General features: G+C 40.0%; 1 protein-coding gene across 10 annotated transcripts in view; it reads left to right on the forward strand.

The window, feature by feature from the left end:
* Nucleotides 1-1927: 1927 nt before the first annotated feature.
* RANBP17 (RAN binding protein 17) overlaps nucleotides 1928-19996 on the forward strand; it is a 382268-nt gene continuing 364199 nt past the window's right edge. For 3 of the 10 annotated variants that reach the window (XM_070774506.1, XM_070774512.1, XM_070774514.1), the window contains exons 1-3: nucleotides 1928-2088; nucleotides 16155-16301; nucleotides 19809-19899. In XM_070774506.1, the coding sequence (XP_070630607.1) occupies nucleotides 2071-2088; nucleotides 16155-16301; nucleotides 19809-19899 (256 nt within the window). In that variant the 5' untranslated portion in view covers nucleotides 1928-2070. The remainder of the gene's footprint in view (nucleotides 2089-16154; nucleotides 16302-19808; nucleotides 19900-19996) is intronic. The other 7 variants (XR_011562386.1, XM_070774507.1, XM_070774513.1 and 4 more) reach the window with 4 other exon arrangements.

The raw sequence follows: 19996 nt of genomic DNA on the forward strand, positions 1-19996 counted from the left end.
AAAGCCTAAAGCCAAGTCAATAGGATTGAAGTGATCCCCTGGTATTCTATCTGCCTACTACAATAAAAATAAAAAAACCTTCCATGGAGAAAGTTCATATCATCCAGAACTTCTACAGTTTTTCTTCCACACTAACATTCAATAAGAAATCATGAGACAAGCTTGAAAAAATAGGACCAAATTATGGAAGACAGAAGGACCCACATATTGACTCAGATACTGTAGATATCAGATGCTAAGTCACTTCAGTTGTGTCCGACTCTGTGCAACCCCATAGACGGCAGCCCACCAGGCTCCCCCGTCCCTGGGATTCTCCAGGCAAGAACACTGGAGTGGGTTGCCATTTCCTTCTTCAATGCATAAAAGTGAAAAGTAAAAGTGAAGTTGCTCAGTCATATCCGACTCTTAGCGATCCACGGACTGCAGCCTACCAGGCTCCTCTGTCCATGGGATTTTCCAGGCAAGAGTACTGGATTGGGTTGCCATTGCCTTCTCCAGATATCAGATAAGGGCTTTAAATAATATCATTAAAATATTCAAGAAAATAAAGGAATGATACATTTCACCAGAACCTTTGAATCTATTCAAAGAATTGAAGGGGAGGTGTCTAATGAAAATTCTGGAACTGAAAATATTATAACTAAAATTAAGAACTCAATAGAGCGGTTGTATACCAGCTCAGACACAGCAGAATAGAGAGTTTCTATTGACTTGGGTGAAAGGTCAGTAAAAAATATGCAGATGAAACCATGACAAGAAAAGAAGACAAAAATACAAAAAAGAGTATAAGAGACATGGAAAACTCTATAAAAGGTTTAACATACATGTAATTGGAGTGCCAGAAAGAGAAAAATGGGACAGAAGCAGTTATTTAAAGACATACTGACCAAGAATTTTAAGAAATTAGAAAGAAAAAATCGGATATCACATTTAAGAAGCTTTATGAATCCCAAGCAGGAACACCCTCCCCCCCCCACACACACACCACACTCACAGTTACATCACACTCAAAATGCTGAAGACCAAAAAGAAAGAGGAAAAATTTTAAAGCAGCCAGGGGTGGGAGGAGACATATTACCTTCAAAGGAGCAAAAATCAGACTGACAGCTAATTTCTGAATAGAAATAATGGCAATCAGTAATCAAGAGAAAGGCATTTTATAAGTGCAGAAAAAAATTTTAATGTCAAAATAGAGTTCTATACCCAGCAAAACTATCCTTTAAAAAATGTATGTGAAATAAAGACATTTTCATGTTAAAACTGAATTTGCCACTAGTAAACCTGAACTATATGAGGTATTATAGGAATTTTTCACTCTAAAGTACAATGACCCTAACTTTAAGTATCAAACTTCAAGAGGAAATGAAAAGCACTGGAAAGGAGTGACTCTGACCTACTTCTCAAATAAATTCTCATTTCAATGGAATTTTTTAGTGTGAAATGTAAGTTCATGTTAAATGAAATAGAGACAACAAGTAAGTGAACTAGAATTTTACAACTTGACAATATATAGATACTGTCAGTTTAATTTTAACCAAAGTTTAAAAAACCTGAAACCTGGGTTCTGGGAGTCAGGGACCAAGGAGAGCAGTTGACCTGTAGGAGTCAATTAACAAGTGAGTGTTAGGAGACAAGAAAACTTGTGGAAATGGGGGAGTCAGAAGCTGCAGGCAATAGCTGTGCTCTAGGAGTTACGGGTCAAAGAGAGTCTGTGGGAGATGTAGTCAGGACCCTCGGCTGGCAGTTGTGCTGGGGGGTTGTGTCAAGAGGCAGAGGTCTGACATCGCCACCCACCTGAGGCAGCGGCCGTTGAAACGTGAGCGCGGTGGGGGAGGGGCAGTTTAGATTCCTGGCCCCCGGTCCCCGCCCCGTCGGGCCCGCCCGCACGCGCTCGCCCCGCCCCGCCGGCCCCGCCCCGTCCGGAGCTTCGAGCGCGACAGTCGCGAGGTTGAAGCGAAGAGCGAGCGAGCGGCGCAGGGACCCCGTGTCCGGCTGGGGCTTCGGTGGCACCCGCCTACGCTCCCTCCCCTCGGGCGCTCGGGGCGCTGACCGGCGCCGCCTCCTGGGAAGATGGCGCTGCACTTCCAGGTCAGTGCGCTCTGCGCCGCGGATCCCCGCCCCGCCGCTCCGGGAATCCGGCGGGACGCTGGGGTCTGGAGACTGAGGGCCGAGTCCGGCGACGGAGGCCGCGGGGCCGCCGGCCGGTGTGTCGGAGCCCTAGGCCCCGTTCCTGGCCAGGGACCAGGCACTGGTCTGGGCTGCCCACCCCAGGCCCGGGCCCGAGGAAGGGGCGGCCCGAGCTCGGGGATGGCGGGTGGAGGGGCAGGGGCTAGGCTGGAGGTCGAGAGAGAGGTGCGGATGCTGAGGACCGGCCGCGCGGGAGCCCGCCCTCCCGGGTGCCGCCGCACGGCGCGCACCGAGGTTCGGCGGCGCCCGAGCAGGTGGGAGACCGGCAGTACCGATCAGCTTTCCCGCCGCGTCTCCGGCCGCGGCTCCATCGTCAGCCTCCACACAGTTCGGAGGGAGCTCGAGAGGGGCCTGGGTCCGCCGAAGGAGCGGCTCTGCATTTGGACTTGAATTGGCTGGAGTCGGCAGGGGCTCTGTTTGTGGGGAGTTGAGAAGGAGGGCTCTGCAGCAGCCTCTTTGGAGGAGGAAACCGGGGCAGGACGCGCACTAGGAGCGCAGAAACGGTCAGGGTGGGATGCGGGCTGGAGGAAGGCTCAAATATTCAGATATTCTCGGGCACTTTGGCATATGCATCCAGTTATTTATTCAACAAACATTGTAGAGCCTCCTCGGCACCCACCCCGGTACCCCCCCACCCCCAACCCCACCCCCGGGTCTCAAGCACTGTGCAGAGTTGTGGGATAAAGAGTTACATCATCTTATTAGCATCCTTGCCCTCATGAAATTCACAGATAATTACAATAAATGTGAAAAATGATGTGATAGAATTAATCACAGGATATCATGGGAATATTGAAAGGGGCACTCAACTCTGGGTGTGTATGTTGGGAAGCAGTGAGGCACAGATGCTGTGCTTGTCAGGCAAGCTTTTTTGAGCTTCCGTTCATCCACTTGTTAATTGAGTTCCTACTTTGCTAGGTACTTAAGATAAAACTCTCTCAAAACTTTATGATTTGTACAGTCAGGGAACTTGCAGTCTAGTGGATCTTGAAAGAACCGAGCAAAGAGAAAGGGAAGGGTAGAGGCGAAAGGACAGTGTGAGTCAAGTCAAAGAATTGTGGAAGAACATGGCGCACTGGGGTAGTTCAGCCTGACTGGAGCTTAGGTTCCTATGAAAGGGAAGGGAGGAGGGGAGGCTGTGGAGGCAGGAGATGACCTTGGAGAGATAGGCAATTTCATAACGTGGTGATAGTGTATCTAAGTGTCCCAACCCTTTGTAGACTTCTTTGGGCCCCCTGAGACTACAATGATTCATTACCTAATTATTGATTCTTCCAAAGGGTACTTTCTTTTCAACCATCCACTCTCCTATCAGGTAATTGACAGCTCAGGAGATAGTAAGCCTGACACATTGTTTTGATTCCTTGCCATTGCTAAGGGTCTCCAGGTCAAAATAATGTTATTTATTGCCACTTTAGTAAAAATGCCCTTTGGGAAATCTTCACTGGCAGAATCTCACAGGGAGGGCTTTGGGATTGTAAATAGATGAACAGTTGTTCATAGTTCAGGTGTAAATCTTGAGGGCAATTAAAAACTATGGTGGAAGTTTGGAACGGTTTCAGAATTGGAAAGATATGCATAATAGTAAATCACCCAGTCGGGAAGATTTCTTCATACTTTAGGTAATGGTGGAAAAATTAGCTCCTAATGGCAGAACTACCGAAATTAGTTTCTTCAGACTCTATGTCACAGCAGCTCTGGGCAGCTTAAAAGTGAAGTTGGACAAATGAAAGACGTGACAGTTTGAGGGGCCTGAAAAAAGCTCTGAACCTTTTCAGTTTGAATTGTTTTCAGTATATGGATCATATTGTTACCCAGTTAACTCAAGGAACATTTATTACTAATAATAACTGGTACCTAGCATTTGGAATTTTTCCATGCTTGTAGATTTTGAATCGTACAACTAGCTTGAGAGGTGTGTGTATACAGTTGGCTTGTTGTATCTGTGAGTTTTGCATCAGTGGATTTAACCAACTGTGGATTGAACATATTAAACAATTCCAGAAAGTTTAAAAAAACTTGAATTTGCCACACCCTGGCAACTATTTACATATCATTTACATTGAATTTACAACTATTTATATAGCATTTATATTGTATTAGGTATGGGCTCCCCAGGTGGAGCAGTGGTAAAGAATCTGCCTGCCAACACAGGAGCTGCAGGAGACACTGGGTTCAATCCCTGGATGGGGAAGGTCCCCTGGAGGAGGAAATGGCAACCTACTCTAGTATTTGTTCTTGGAAAATCCCATGGACAGAGGTGCCTGGTGGCCTATAGTCTATAGGGTCACAAAGAGTAGGACGTGACTGAGCAGCTGAGCACGCACACACGTGTATTAGGTAGTAAAAGTATTATGAGATTATTTAAATTGATAGAGATTATATGCAAATACTGTGCCATTTTATATAAGGAATGAGCATCTTTGGGTTTTGGTTATCTGCAGGGTGGCCTGGAACCAGTCCCCCTACTGTATGTGCACACATACATTTTATTCCTGAAGACACTGAGTCTTAGAACAATTGTGACTTGCCCAAGTCTACAGAACTAGAGTAACCCTGCTGCTACTGCTGCTGCTAAGTTGCTTCAGTTGTGTCCGACTCTGTGCGACCCCATAGACGGCAGCCCACCAGGCTCCCCTGTCCCTGGGATTCTCCAGGCAAGAACACTGGAATGGGTTGCCATATCCTTCTCCAATGCATGAAAGTGAAAAGTGAAAGTGAAGTCCTTCAGTCGTGTCCAAGTCTTTGCGACCCCATTTACTGCAGCCTACCAGGCTCCTCCATCCATGGGATTTTCCAGGCAAGAGTACTGGAGTGGGTTGCCATTGCCTTCTCCGAGAGTAACCCTAGTAATTCATAATTCCATATTCTTTGATACCAATATCTTGCAGTCATCTACCCAAACAGGTAGTTAGTAAAAAATTATGCCATTTTGGCATAAGTGGATTTGTGTGAGATTAGGTTACTACTTCACAATCTTTTTCAAATTATGGCACACATAAAGAATGGTAATTGGGTGGTCCATTGATGTAAACTACTCATAACTAAAAGCCTGGCTGCCTGAAGGGCAAGGGGATCAATATCCTAGACATTCCTATAATCCATTCAAGGCACGTGCATTCTGATTAGGAAGTTGTGAGTTAGGATACTCTGTCCCAAAGGAAGAAATGAATCTGGATTGTCTTAGAGGAGACAGTCCAGTTAGTGGGCAAGGAAGAGAGGAAAGAGGTTTCTAGGATCAAGGAAGAGGTAGGCACTTTAGATTTCACAGAGGAATCTTGGAGAGAATTAAGAGGTAACATCAGGAAAACTTTAGGAGATGCAGTTTAGTTGATCTTTTTAGCTTCCCAGAACCTGGGACTATATGCTTCTTAATACCCAGCCAGGCTGCTATACCTGATTTGATCTAGATATGATTATTAACAATTAGAATCATGAGGAGAAAGGGGTTTGGCAAAGATGGTCCTGGGGTTGTGGAGTTGAATGGGTGAAACTATAGACAAAAGAGCAACGTGGTGTTTTATAGTTAACTGAAGAAACTATTTACAGTTTGTGTAGATCTGCTATTTGCCAGGAGCTAGATCAAGCTTTCTCTTGTCGTTTCTATCTTAATCTTCATAATTATTTTGGAAGGTGGTTTTGAAACCTGCAGTTTCAAAAGTGAGGTTTAGAAAGGTTAGATAATTTGCTTGAGATCACTTTAATAATAGTGACTTTTTAAATAGCTGGACAAATTCTAGGCTTCCACAATGATTCCAGAAGAAACCCCTAAAGAAATCCAGGGCACTGTAGGCCACAGTTGTAAAATACTGTTCTGTTGGTCTGCTGTCTATGAATATCATGTAGAGGTGTTGAGTATGAGTCTTTATTTTAAAGGAATTGGTAGGACTCTATGATAAATTGTTATATACTTGGCATCAGCTAAACTGCAATGTTTGAGGGCACAGTTTGCAAGACTACCCTCACTACTGACGCCACTTGCATATTTGAGAGTTTCCCAGTGCCATTCTCAGGGTTAACAGAAGGACTCACACAATTCACTGAAAGCTATCATACTCAAGTTTCTTATTGGGAAAGTACACATACTAAATTGATTGATTGATTGAAAGAGAGGTGCATAGAGCAGAATCTGGGCGCATTCTGAAACAAAGCTTTTTGGTCCTCAGGGCATGTTACTCTCCTATCATATTTGTGTGGCAGTAAGCACTGAATATTGCAAACCAGGGAAGCACAACCTGAGCTTTGAGTTCTGGAACTTTTCTTGGGGCTTCTTTTTGTAGTTGTGATTGGTTGGGTGCCACATGATTGACCTGAGCGTTTAGGTCAAATGAAACCATGCCATGGTGGCTGAGTGGTAAAGAACCTGCCTGCCAGTGCCGGAGATGCAGGTTGGATCCCTGGTCCGGGATCCCTATGTGATGGAGCAGCTAAGCCAGTGTGCCACAGCTATTGAGGCTGTACACAAGAGCCCCGGAACTGTAGCTACTGAGCCCATGTGCCACAACTGCTAAAGCCAAGAAGAAGAAATTTATAGGTAAATATAAAGATGGTGAACAGACAAGGTTGAAAGTATGGACTAGGATATCATCTGCAGGTTGATGATGACTAAAGTAAAAGGTCAGCCTCTGTTTCCACTGTTTCCCCATCTATTTGCCATGAAGTGGTGGGACCAGATACCATGATCTTAGTTTTCTGAATGTTGAGCTTTAAGCCAGCTTTTTCACTTTTCTCTTTCACTTTCATCAAGAGGCTCTTTAGTTCTTCTTCACTTGCTGCCATAAGGGTGGTGTCATCTGCATATCTGAGGTTATTGGGATTTCTTCTGGCAATCTCGATTCCAGTTTGTGCTTCTTCCCGCTCAGTGTTTCTCATGATGTGCTCTGCATATACGTTAAATAAGCTGGGTGACAATATACAGCCTTGAGGTACTCCTTTTCCTATTTGGAACCAGTCTGTTATTCCATGTCCAGTTCTCACTGTTGCTTCCTGACCTGCATACAGATTTCTCAAGAGGCAGGTCAGGTGGACTGGTATTCCCATCTCTTTAAGAATTTTCCACAGTTTGTTGTGATCAACACAGTCAAAGGCTTTGGCATAGTCAGTAAAGCAGAAATAGATGTTTTTCTGTTTTTGCTTTTTCGATGATCCAGCGGGTGTTGGCAATTTGATCTCTGGTACCTCTGCTTTTTCTAAAACCAGCTTGAACATCTGGAAGTTCACGGTTCACGTATTGCTGAAGCCTGGCTTGGAGAACTTTGAGCATTACTTTACTGGCATGTGAGATGAGTGCAATTGTGGGGTAGTTTGAGCAGTCTTTGGCATTGCCTTTCTTTGGGATTGGAATGAAAACTGACCTTTTCCAGTCCTGTGGCCACTGCAGATGGTGACTGCAGCCATGAAATTAAAAGATGCTTACTCCTTGGAAGGAATTAAAAGACACTATGACCAACCTAGACAGCATATTAAAAAGCAGAGACATTACTTTGCCGACAAAGGCCCGTCTCGTCAAGGCTATGGTTTTTCCAGTTGTCATGTATGGATGTGAGAGTTGAACTATAAAGAAAGCTGAGCGCCAAAGAATTGATGCTTTTGAACTGTGGTGTTGGAGAAGACTCTTGAGAGTCCCTTGGACTGCAAGGAGATCCAACCAGTCCAGGGTGTTGAGACAACGTGTGGTTGGGGTCTATAGATTTGTATGTGGCTCAGAATTGACCATTTGCTCTATTTGAGCTATATGTGTGTATATACACACAGGTGCGCACACACACACATATGTATTTGATTGCTCAGCCTCAGGGTTGTTTTTTTTTTGTCTGTAAAATGGATATGCTAAAATATGTAATTTACAGGAGTCTACTTTTTGGATTCGTTTAAAAAATAGAAGATGGAAATACTTTTGTAAACTGTAAAGCACTAAAACAAATATGACCCAATTCATTGTAGAAGGAGAAGTTCTAAGAGGCCCAGAAATAAACCTTCGGGTGCTTAGGAAAAGTTAATAAAGGGAGGAAAAAACAAAGAGTTTGTGGGAAATGAGTAATTGTAAGATAAAGGCACTTTATTAATGGCAGTTAAGAGGTTTAATTCCAGAAGGCAGGAAAGATACAGGGAAGTAATTGAAAAGAATTTAAATTTAATTGAGGTGGGATTTTTGTAGTTCATCAATTTATTGTTTCATTATGAGGGAACATTTTTCTCTAGAACAAAAGAAAAAAACCCTTCATTTTTTCAGCTTTCTTGAGGTTTTCTTGTTATTGCTTAGTGGCTAAGTTGTGTCCAACTCTTTTGTGACTCCGTGGACTGTAACTCATAGGCTTCTCTGTCCATGGGATTTCCCAGGCAAGAATACCATTTCCTTCTCCTTCTTGAAGTTTATTGACAAATAATAAACCACACATATTGGATGAATTTTGACATAGTTTATAACTGTGAAACCATCACTGAAATTAAGATAATGAACATATCTATCACTCCCCAAGTTTCCTTATATCCCCCTTGCTTAATCCCCCCTTGCTGCTTCCCTATCCTTCCCTATCTTCCCATTCTGCTCCCTCCCCAGCCTGAAACCACTGATCTGCTTTCTTTTACTATAGAATCATACAATATATACTCTTTTTTTGGTCTTGCTTCTTTTACCTCTTGATGGATACACGATGAGAGTTACTGTATAGAAAGAAGTTGCATCATCTAGGGGTTAATTGTATGTCAGGTACAAAGGGCAGAAATCAGTCCAGAATAACTTGAAGATCCTTATTTAGACTGTAGGCAGGATTATATCATTGTCTCCTAGGCTATGGAAATTGGGTACTGTCCTTGAATGCTTGATAGTAAATCTATGGGAGTTAGGTGATGTCCAGTGCTACTTGTTATTTATTTGTATGGGCTTCTAATGTTGATACGAAGCCCAGTAGAAAATTTAATAACTCAAACCCAATTTGTCAACACATTTAGAAGGGATCCATTTCTCTGAGGCATGCTTATGTTAACCATATTCTCAGACATCACTATAAAACTAAGATGCAGTTTATCAGTTCACCGTGAAAAGTAAAGTCTCTATAGACAGAATCCCTGTGAAATCAAATGCTAATCAGAAGATTGCTTAGTCGCTCAGCGATCATCACATTATGAGTTTAACTCTATGAAATGTTCACATAATGCTTTTCCAACAGGGTAAGGATTTTTGTGTATGTATCTTTTTCTCTAAAAATGATTTCATTTGCCAGGCATTTAATTGTTATCATTACAGAGAAAGAATAACTTGATTTTTTTTTTTGCCCTTTGTTTCAGTCTTAGGAGATAGTTCAAATCTTTACCTTTATATCTTGCACTGCCCTTCAGTGGTTAATAATTTGAAAGGCATTTGGGAAAAAAGGGTCATTGATAACATTGTTGATGTAAACAAGCCTGTGTTGGAGTTCTCTAAATCAATATAGCAAAAAGGACAAAATTCCAGAACTTTTCTATATTTACTTAGATATTCTTGAATTGATTAATATTAATGTTTATGTTTCCTGGGGCTGTTATGACAAATTACCACAAACTGGGTGAGTTAAAAAAATGAAATTTTTTTCTTTTATAGGTATGGAAGCCAGAAGTCTGAAATTAATGTGTTGACAGGATTGGTCTCTTCTTGGAGCTCTTGAGGGAGAAACTGTTCCATACTTTGCCCCTAAGTTCTGATAGCTGCTTGCAGTTCTTGGTGGTCCTTGGCTTGTAGATATATCACCCCAGTCTTTGCCTCATCCTTCCTGAGACCTATTTACTTGTGTCTCTGCACCTCAAATGTCCCTGTCTCTTTTATGAATGACTGGATTTAGAGCCAGCCCTAAATCCCTCGGTTTGATCTCATCCCTCCATCCTTAATTTAAGGATTTACAAAGACTTTATTTCCAAATATTTCAAAGGTATTGGGGGTTAGGACTTGGATATATCTTTTAGGAGGATACAGTTCCATCCATTACAATACTATTATTAGGTAATACTAGTAATAAACAACTAATCTTTATAGGGTGTAAAGTGTGCTAGAAGTTATGTGGCCCTAGCTCATTTAATCCTCCCAGCAAACCTATAAGGTATATGCTATTATTAGTCTCAGTTATTGCTGCCTTTTGTTTTTCAGTAGTTAGATTTTGTCACTATTTCTGGCTTCACTTTTTTACACTCAGAGTCTACTTCATCGGAGTCTAGACCTATTGATGTATAGTTGAATGCATGATAGCAGGATCAGTTTATCATTAAATTATTCTGGGCATTATCAGCTCGAAAATTCAGCCCTTTAAATTTATTAGATGAAGGAAAATACTTCTGAGGTTGATCATGAGTCACAAGAGGGAAAGTGGTAGCTCTTTTCATTTTTGTTTCTTACCCTTGGAGGAAACATGAGAATTCATATGTATTCATGAACCATACGTTTTCTACACATTTTAATGTTATAAACAGTATGTAGTAGCACTATTAGGGCTTGTTGGGACAATCCAGGTAGAGGAAATGTTTAAAATGTGGTTCATTTGAGGTCCTTTATCTTAATTATCCTTTTGAAACCTTTCTTTTGTACTTTTATTTTCACTATAGCAAAAAATTCTCTAGTCTGGGATGTTGTGCTCTGGCCTGTATAAAGAAGTGGAAAATGCTGTAAAAAAACAAGGAGCGAGAACTGTAAAGAATAAAGGGAGTTAGAGGAGGTTTCCTTTCAGTGTTTCTTATGTATTCCTATTTGTTGTTGTTTAGTCACTAAGTTACAGTTAGTTGTGTCTGACTCCGTGACCCCATGGACTGCAGTGCGCCAGGCTTCTCTGTTCTTCACCATCTCTCAGAATTTGCTCAAATTCATGTTCACTGAGTTGGTGACGCTATTCAACTTTCTCATCCTCTGTAGCCCTCTTCTGTTCTTTGGCAAAGGTATATGCATCTGAGAGAATGCTTAGACTAGTGTAGCTGTAAACTGCTACATAAGAATTCAGGCCAGAAAGCATAAAAAAATGGCATTACTTTTGAATATCCCATTACTTTGATATGCCTACCTGACATTAAAATCTGTGCCAATTTTTCTTGACCTCCAAAGAATAATTCTCTAAGTTCAAACTGAAGTAGTTTTAGTAAGATGCCTTTAGCAAAAATTCTCTACAGCTGAGAGGAATACCAAACTCATTTAAAAAGTTTTCTTTCAGATTTTATCCATGTATCCTGTATCTTCTGATGAGATTATATTTATAAATGAACGATTACAGAATGAATTGTTCTTTTTTTATTTTTAAAATGTACTTGTTTATCCTCCACCTATATTTTTATACAGTTTTTAAAGGTTAAAGTCACCACAAAATGTTGCCGGTATTGCCTCTGTTTTACAGTATGTCGTAGCCTGTCTTACACCCGGTAGTTTGTGCCTCCCGCTCCCCAAGCCCTGTATTGCCTCTTTCCACATTCCCTCCACAGGTAACCACAAGTTTGTTTTCTGTATCTGTGAATCTGTTTCTTTTTTGTTATATTAACTAGTTTGTTGTGTTTTTTAGATTCTGCATATATAAGTGATATCATTCACTATTTGTCTTCCTCTCCTCTGACTAATTTCACTTAGCATAATGCCCCCCAATTTGGTAAAAGAATCTGGTAATGCAGGAGACCCAGTTCGATTCCTGGGTTGGGAAGATCTGCTGGAGAGGGAATAGGCTACTGACTCCAGTGTTCTTGGGCTTCCCTTGTAGCTCAGCTGGTAAAGAATCTGCCTGCAATGTGGGATACTTGGGTTCAATCCCTGGGTTAGGAAGATCCCATGGAGAAGGGAAAGGCTACCCACTCCAGTATTCTGGCCTGGGAATTCCAGGGACTGTATAGTCCATGGGGTCGCAAAGAGTCGGACACGACTGAGCAGCTTCCAGGTCCATCCATGTTGCTGTAAATGGCACAATTTCATTCTTTTTTGTGGTTGAGATATTCTGTTGGTATGGCAAACCACTTTAGTATTCTTGCCTTGAGAATCCCATGAACAGTATGAAAAGTCAAAACGATATGCCACTGAAAGATGGTCCCCAGGTCAGTAGGTGCCCAGTATGCTCCTGGAGAAGAGTAGAAAAATAATTCCAGAAAGAATGGAGAGATGGAGCCAAAGCAAAAACAGCACCCAGTTGTGGATGTGACTGGTGATGGAAGTAAAGTCTGATGCTGTAAAGAACAATATTACATAGGAACCTGGAATGTTAGGTCCATGAATCATGGTAAATTGGAAGTCAAACAGAAGATGATGGCAAGAGTAACATCGACATTTTAGGAATGAGTGAACTGAAGTGGACTGGAATGGGCAAATTTAACTCAGATGACCATTATATCTACTACTGTGGGCAAGAATCCCTTAGGAGAAATGGAGTAGCCCTCATAGTCAACAAAAGAGTCTGAAATACAGTACTTGGATGCAGTCTCAAAAATGACAGAATGATCTCTGTTCGTTTCCAAGGCAAACCATTCAATATCACAGTAATCCAAGTCTGTATCCCAATCAGTAATGCTGAAGAATCTGAAGTTGAATGGTTCTGTGAAGACCTACAAGACCTAGAACTAACACCCCAACAGGTTGTCTTCTTAGTTATAGGGAACTGGAATGCAAAAGATAGAGATACCTGGAATAACAGGCAAATTTGGCTTTGGAGTACAACATGAAGCAGGGCAAAGACTAATAGAGTTTTGCCAAGAGAATGCACTGGTCATAGCAAACACCCTCTTCCAACAACACAAGAGAAGACTCTACACATGGATATCACCAGATGGTCAAAATCAGAATCAGAATGATTATATTCTTTGTAGCCAAAGATGGAGAAGCCCTATACAGTCAGCAAAAACAAGACCAGGAGCTGACTATGGCTCAGATCATGAACTCCTTATTGCAAAATTCAGATTTCAAGGAAGTAGGGAAAACCACTAGACCATACAGGTACGATCTAAATCAAATCCCATACGATTATACAGTAGAAGTGACAAATTCCAGGGATTAGATCTGATAGACAGAGTGCCTGAAGAACTATGGACAGAGGTTCAAGACCATCCCCAAGAAAAAGAAATGCAAAAAGGCAAAATGGTTGTCTGAGGAGGCCTTACAAATAGCTGAGAAAAGAGGAGAAGCTAAAGGCAAAAGAGAAAAGGAAAGGTATACCCATTTGAATGCAGAGTTCCAGAGATTAGCAGGGAGAGATAAGAAAGCCTTCCTTGGTGATCAGTGCAAAGAAGTAGAAGAAAACAATAGAATGGGAAAGACTAGAGATCTCTTCAAGAAAATTAGAGATACCAAGGGAACATTTCATGGAAAGATACACACAATAAAGGACCAAAACGGTATGGACCTAACAGAAGCAGAAGATATTAAAGAGGTGGCAAGAATACACAGAAGAACTGTACAAAAAAGATCTTTATGACCCAGATAATCACAATGGTATATTCACTCACCAGGAGCCAGACATTTTGGAATGCAAAGTCAAGTGGGCCTTAGGAAGCATCACTATGACCAAAACTAGTGTAGGTGATGGAATTCCAGCTGAGCTATTTCAAATCCTAAAAGATGATGCTGTGAAAACGCTGCACTCAATATGCCAGCAAATTTGGAAAACTCAGCAGTGGCCAGGACTGGAAAAGGTCAGTTTTCATTCCAATCTCAAAGAAAGGCAATGCCAAAGAATGCTCAAACTACCGCATGATTGCACTCATCTCACACGCTAGCAAAGCAATGCTCAAAATTCTCCAAGCCAGGCTTCAACAGTATGTGAACCGTAAACTTCCAGATCTTCAAACTGGATTTAGAAAAGGCAGAGGAACCAGAGATCAAATTGCCAACATACTTTGGATCATCAAAAAAGCAAGAGTTCCAAAAAAACATCTACTTCTGCTTTATTGACTATGCCAACGCCTTTGACTCTGTGGATCACAACAAACTGGAAAATTCTTAAAGAGATGGGAATACCAGAGCACCTGACCTGCCTCCTAAGAAATCTATATGCAGGTCAAGAAGCAACAGAACTGGACATGGAACAATAGACTGGTTCCAAATCAGCAAAGGATATGTCAAGGCTGTATGTTGTCACCCTGCTTATTTAACTTCTATGCAGAGTGCATCATGCAAAATGCTGGGCTGGATGAAGCACAAGCTGGAATCAATTTTCCGGGACAAGTATCAATAACCTCAGATATGCAGATGATACCACCCTTATGGCAGAAAGCGAAGAACTAAAGAGCCTCTTGATGAAGGTGAAAAAGGAGAATGAGAAATCTGACTTAAAACTCAGCATTCAGAAAACTAAGATCATGGCTTCTGGTCTCATCACTTTATGGCAAATAGATGGGGAAACAGTGGAAACAGTGACAGTGTTTATTTTGGGGGGCTCCAAAAATCACTGCAGATGGTAACTTCAGCCATGAAATTAAAAGACGCTTACTCCTTGGAAGGAAAGTTATGATCAACCTAGACAGCACATTAAAAAACAGAGACATTACTTTGCCAACCAAGGTCCGTCTAGTCGAAGCTATGGCTCTTCCAGTAGTCATGTATGGAAGTAAGAGTTGGACTATAAAGAAAGCTGAGTGCTGAAGAATTGATGCCTTTTGAACTGTGGTGTTGGAGAAGACTTGAGAGTTGAACTTCAAGGAGATCCAACCAGTCGATCCTAAAGGAAATCAATCCTGAATATTCATTGGAAGGACTGATGTTGAAGCTGAAACTCCAATACTTTGGCCACCTGATGCAAAGAACTGACTCATTGGAAAAGACCCTGACACTGGGAAAGATTGAAGGCGGGAGGAGAACAGGACAACAGAGAATAAGATGGTTACATGGCATCACCAACTCAATGGACATGAGTTTGAGCAAGCTCCAGGATTTGGTGATGGACAGGGAAGCCTGGAGCGCTGCAGTCCATGGGGTTGCAAGGAGTCGGACATAACAGAGTGGCTGAACTGATGCATGTGTTTGTGTGTGTACCACATCTTCCTGATTCATTCTTCTGTTCGTGAACACTTAAGTTTATTCCATATCTTGGCAGTTGTAAATCATGCTGTGAACGTTGCGGTTCATGTAGCTTTTCAAATTAGTGTTTATAGGTTTTTTGGATATGTATCCTGGTTTTTGCTGGGTCATATGGTTCTATTTTAGTTTTTTGAGGAACCTCCCTACTGTTACCAAAGTGGCTACACTACTTTACCACCAACAGTGTATGAGGCCTCCCTTTTCTCCACATTTTTGCCAATATTTGTTATTTGTGTTCTTTCTGATGCTAAGCACAATGAATTATTCCTTGTATCTGTAACATAGAATCTGCAACATGATAGCTGGCTATAAGTAACATGGGGTTAAGTCATAGTTCCTGAGAATCATGCCAGGGTTCACCTGCAGCTCAATGAGTCATTAGTTTAGAAGACCCACACCAGTGTGTATTTATATCTTTTTTATATAGATGGAGCCATTGAAATTGTTACAGTCTGAAAAATAATGTAAATTGACATAATGTCTGCAGCTTGTACCTGGTAGTTCCCCTCAACCATCTCTTTACCTTCATTTGGCATCTCCTCCTTGCTGTCCATTTACCAGTCATACTGATCTTTTAGTGCCTTGAGATGATTACTCTCTCTTCTGGACCCCAGGAAATGCTGTTTTCTTTTTCTGGACTGTTTTCTGTTTCATATGACTGGTCCTTTCTGGTCACTGTAGATATTACCACTTTAAGCATGCCTTCTTAAACTCCTTGAATTAGGCAAGTCCCCCTCTGTACTTCTTTTCCATCACAGAACAATCAATTTAAATTTAAATAATTTAGAGCTAGGAGATTTGCCTTTTTTTCAACACTGTAACCCCTAGTAAGTAGAAGTAACTCAGTAAGCATTTATTGACTTGATGAGTACATGCATGATATTTGCATCTCTTATTTCCTGTGATTAACATATTTGTCTTATTTTTTTCCCACTTAAGTAAAATGCTAATTTTTTTTCTTCTCAAGAGTTTGGCTGAATTGGAAGCATTGTGTACTCATCTCTACATAGGGACTGATCTTACACAAAGAATAGAGGCTGAGAAAGCACTCCTGGAACTTATTGACAGCCCAGAATGTCTCAGCAAGTGTCAACTTTTATTAGAACAAGGAACAGTAAGTATTTGATAATAGCAATTAACAATGAAAGATCGGTAGGTATATGTCAGTGTTAATCAATGCATGTAGGTTAGCAGTGTCGGTTAACTGATAGGTATTACTACATGTCTTTTTACTATGGTTTATTTGACTGTCAAAGAATTGGAATGCCTAGAAAGAATATTTAAGAAAGATCCCAGGAGGTAGAAATAGCATGAATCGAAATACTTGCTTGATTCCTCTTGGTCCCCTTTTAAGTCTTCTATCAGTGGTAAAAGTTGTATTTTAAAAAGTTGGAATTAAAAAAAGTCTAGGTGGAAGAAGCAGATTGTAATTAACTCTGAAATGTGAAAGAATGATTCAGAGGAATGCTGATTACTTCTTGTCTTCCTGTATTATGCAGTTTCATATCCATTCATTCAGCATCATTTTAGCAAATATTTAATTGTAAAAGCAGGCATTGTACTACCTACTTGCTTTATCCACATGCATTAAAGTAACTCATAGTTTATCTGAGAAGGCATAGATATTTAAATAAAGAGCTGTGGAGTGATATGATAAGCACTATAGTAAGAGGTTGTAGAGCAGAGGTTGGAAAAAAGCAGACTTTTTCTGTAAAGGGCCAGATTGTAAATATTTTAGTCTTTGTGGACCAAGATGAAAAATCAAGGATGTTTTGTAAATATGCCTATCAGAAGAGAGAAAAAAATTTCCATGAAGTTTTATTGATGAAATTTAAAATAATTATAATTGAGTACAGTTTTTTGTAGTGTAAGTCTACTGATGAAAAGAATTGAATTATTCTTTTAGCCATAACATTTTGCTTAATTGATGTTCAGAGTTGATATTTCCTGTCATTAGCATTGATTTTAAATGTTCATATGTTAATACTTATTTGTAAAGAGATTTTACAAATTTCATCTTTAAAAATGTCTTTTCACACAGATAGATACTGCCAAGTATTGATATCACTTTATGAGCATATGATTTTAATTAAGCATATTCATCACTTAGATGGCATGTATAAAACTGCATTAAAATTTCTCTTGATATTTGCCTTTTAGGATGTGATTATATTCTAAGTTAATCACTTGCAGTTGAAGGTTAGGTGAAGGTGCCTGAATTGCTCAGTTAAATGGATTTTGAAATTTGCTTTGCACTTATATCAAGGCCTGAAAAATGTGCTGTTTCAAACATAGTTTGAACTCAGAAAATATACTCAGGAATAGAGATTTGGCTACTTGTTTTAACATTTGACAGTGTGGAAAGTATATAAAACAGCTTGATATTATTTGTGATTTAATCAGTGTTAGTTGTTATTAGAATGACTCTTGCATTTTAAGTTTCATATTAGTACTAAGCACTATTTGCCTTTTATACAATTTTGTAATGTTAGGTTGAATTCATTAAGAGACTTTTATCAAGTTTGCAGCGAAAACTAATTGCAAAAGCCATTTAATGTTTAACAGTAGTGAATTAAGATGGTTCTTCTCATTCAGAAAATTTTCAGTCTTAGTCCTGAGCCAAAAACAAAAAATTGCAGTAAGACTTCACCACTGCCAGGCTACTCAACTACTGTATGTAGGGCAAGTCAGAATTTTAAGCTTCTGTTTCCGATAGAAATTGTCAGAACTGAAGATGAATTCATGAAAGTGAGTTAAATCCGCTGTTACTACCATTGATTCATTAACACATGATAGATTCAAATCTTTACTGCTGCTGCTGCTAAGTCTTTACTACAAAATATCTGCCGATGACAATAAGATGAATAACCAGACTCTAGACGCTTACGTTTTTACAAGCTTTGTAAATTTGTCCAACTAAGCCTTTTCTGTTCCATATATTTTTACCACTGGTTGTGACACATTTTAGCAACCACTTTAGGTTGTACAAATTAGTATTTTCTCAGCTTCTTTGAAAATATTCTGCCCAGTAGTTTCATGCAGAGTCTTCATGAAGGTTAATTCTTTAGTCCCTTCAAACTTAGCATTGGGTTCTGGAATAAGCAGATCATATTGGTAACAGTATGAGCTGCACATGTTGATAACATCTGTTAACTCATAAAGAGCTAAGGAGAGCCTCCAAATCTTTCACCTGGTTTGAAATTGAATTTTGATGTTGCTCTGTTGTTTTCAACTGTCCGGGCCTTATTCTCATTGAAAGGCAAGTAGTCTGAAATTCATTTTTTCTGCATATGTAACTTTGGCTACTGAAAATAATGGTGATTTAATTAACTCTTTGACGGTAAGTGGCTTTTCTTACTTGGCTAACAAGCCATTTCAAAACCTAACTTTGGTTGTAGTCTTTATTTTTTTGTGGAGAAATTTCAGTGTTATATATATTCTGTTTAAAATTTTCTCCTTTTTCTGACTTGATTCCCTGTGAGTTAGGAATATTGGCAGGAGTACCCAGTCTGATATTGTCAGCATATATTGTATTCTTTTAGGACAGCTATAGTCCCATTGCATAAAAAGCACATTGCTTTGCTCTCTAATTCAATAACAAAATAATCCACATTTCGCTGTGCCTTAAAAGTTAGACATTTGAAGTCTACTCCTATCTTTTCTTGTTTTGACATGACAGATATGTGCTGGTAATAATAAAAGGTACATGTCATGTCGTGCTGATACTCATGGTACTTTATATTTTGTGAGAGTTAGTAAGTACATCATAGAAGTTTATAGTGCATTGAGCAGCGGTAGAAGGCAACGAGTGCCATATACTGTTTTATATGGCACATACACTCCCGCATATTTGACTCTGCTGTCATAGTCTGAAAGCAGACATAGACAATATGTACATGAGTGAGTGTGGCTATGTTCTATTGAATTTTGTTTATGGATTGAAATTTAGATGTCATGTAATTTTCATATGTCACAAAATAGTATGAATATTATTATTTTTATTTTTTGCCAACTGTTTAAAATAGTAAAAACCATTCATAGCTCATGGGCCTTGCAAGAACAGACAGGATTTGATCCACAGGGCTTAGTTTGCTGACCTCTGGTCTAGAGAATAAAAAAGAAAGGACTGTCTTTACAAGAGATTGCTGCGGGTATAGTGAATAACTGAACAGGCTTTTGAAAGCTTGAGTGCACGCAATTGGTGGCCAGAGTGAATACAGCCAATATGGATCTGAAGGAGGGGAGAGGTCAGGATAGGAAAGACGTTGAAAGGAACTGTAAGAGGGTTGTTCTGGACAGAGGATAGTGAAGAGAAGAACCAGATGAATTTGAAGAGATAATCAGAGGCCAGATTATGCAGTACTGTGTAGACATGATAAGTGTATTTTGTTTGAACTTGCTCATTATCTTTTTTTTTCCCCTCTAAACTGCTTGCTGTTTGCAAAGGCTTCCTCAGCTACCCTTATGAGGGATTTTTTGTTCGTGTGTGTATGTATGTCTGTGTTATATTTTATCTTTTGTAGATCTGCCAATTTGGAAAACCATAAAAATAACCAATATGCTTAGGAAAAGTTCCTATCATAGTATATGATAATAATAAATAAAATATATTTCTTTACAGACATCCTATGCTCAACTCCTTGCAGCAACTTGTCTTTCAAAACTTGTTAGCCGAGTCAGTCCTTTGCCAGTTGAACAGAGAATAGATATCAGTAAGTGGTTTATTATGCTTTTTAAAATCATATTGCACTTTAAAAATAACTTCTTTTAAATATACTCAACTGTTAACAGACTTGCAAGTTATTCTGT

The sequence above is a fragment of the Bos indicus genome, chromosome 20, assembly GCF_029378745.1.
Source record: "Bos indicus isolate NIAB-ARS_2022 breed Sahiwal x Tharparkar chromosome 20, NIAB-ARS_B.indTharparkar_mat_pri_1.0, whole genome shotgun sequence".
NCBI classification, from domain to species: Eukaryota; Metazoa; Chordata; class Mammalia; order Artiodactyla; family Bovidae; genus Bos; species Bos indicus.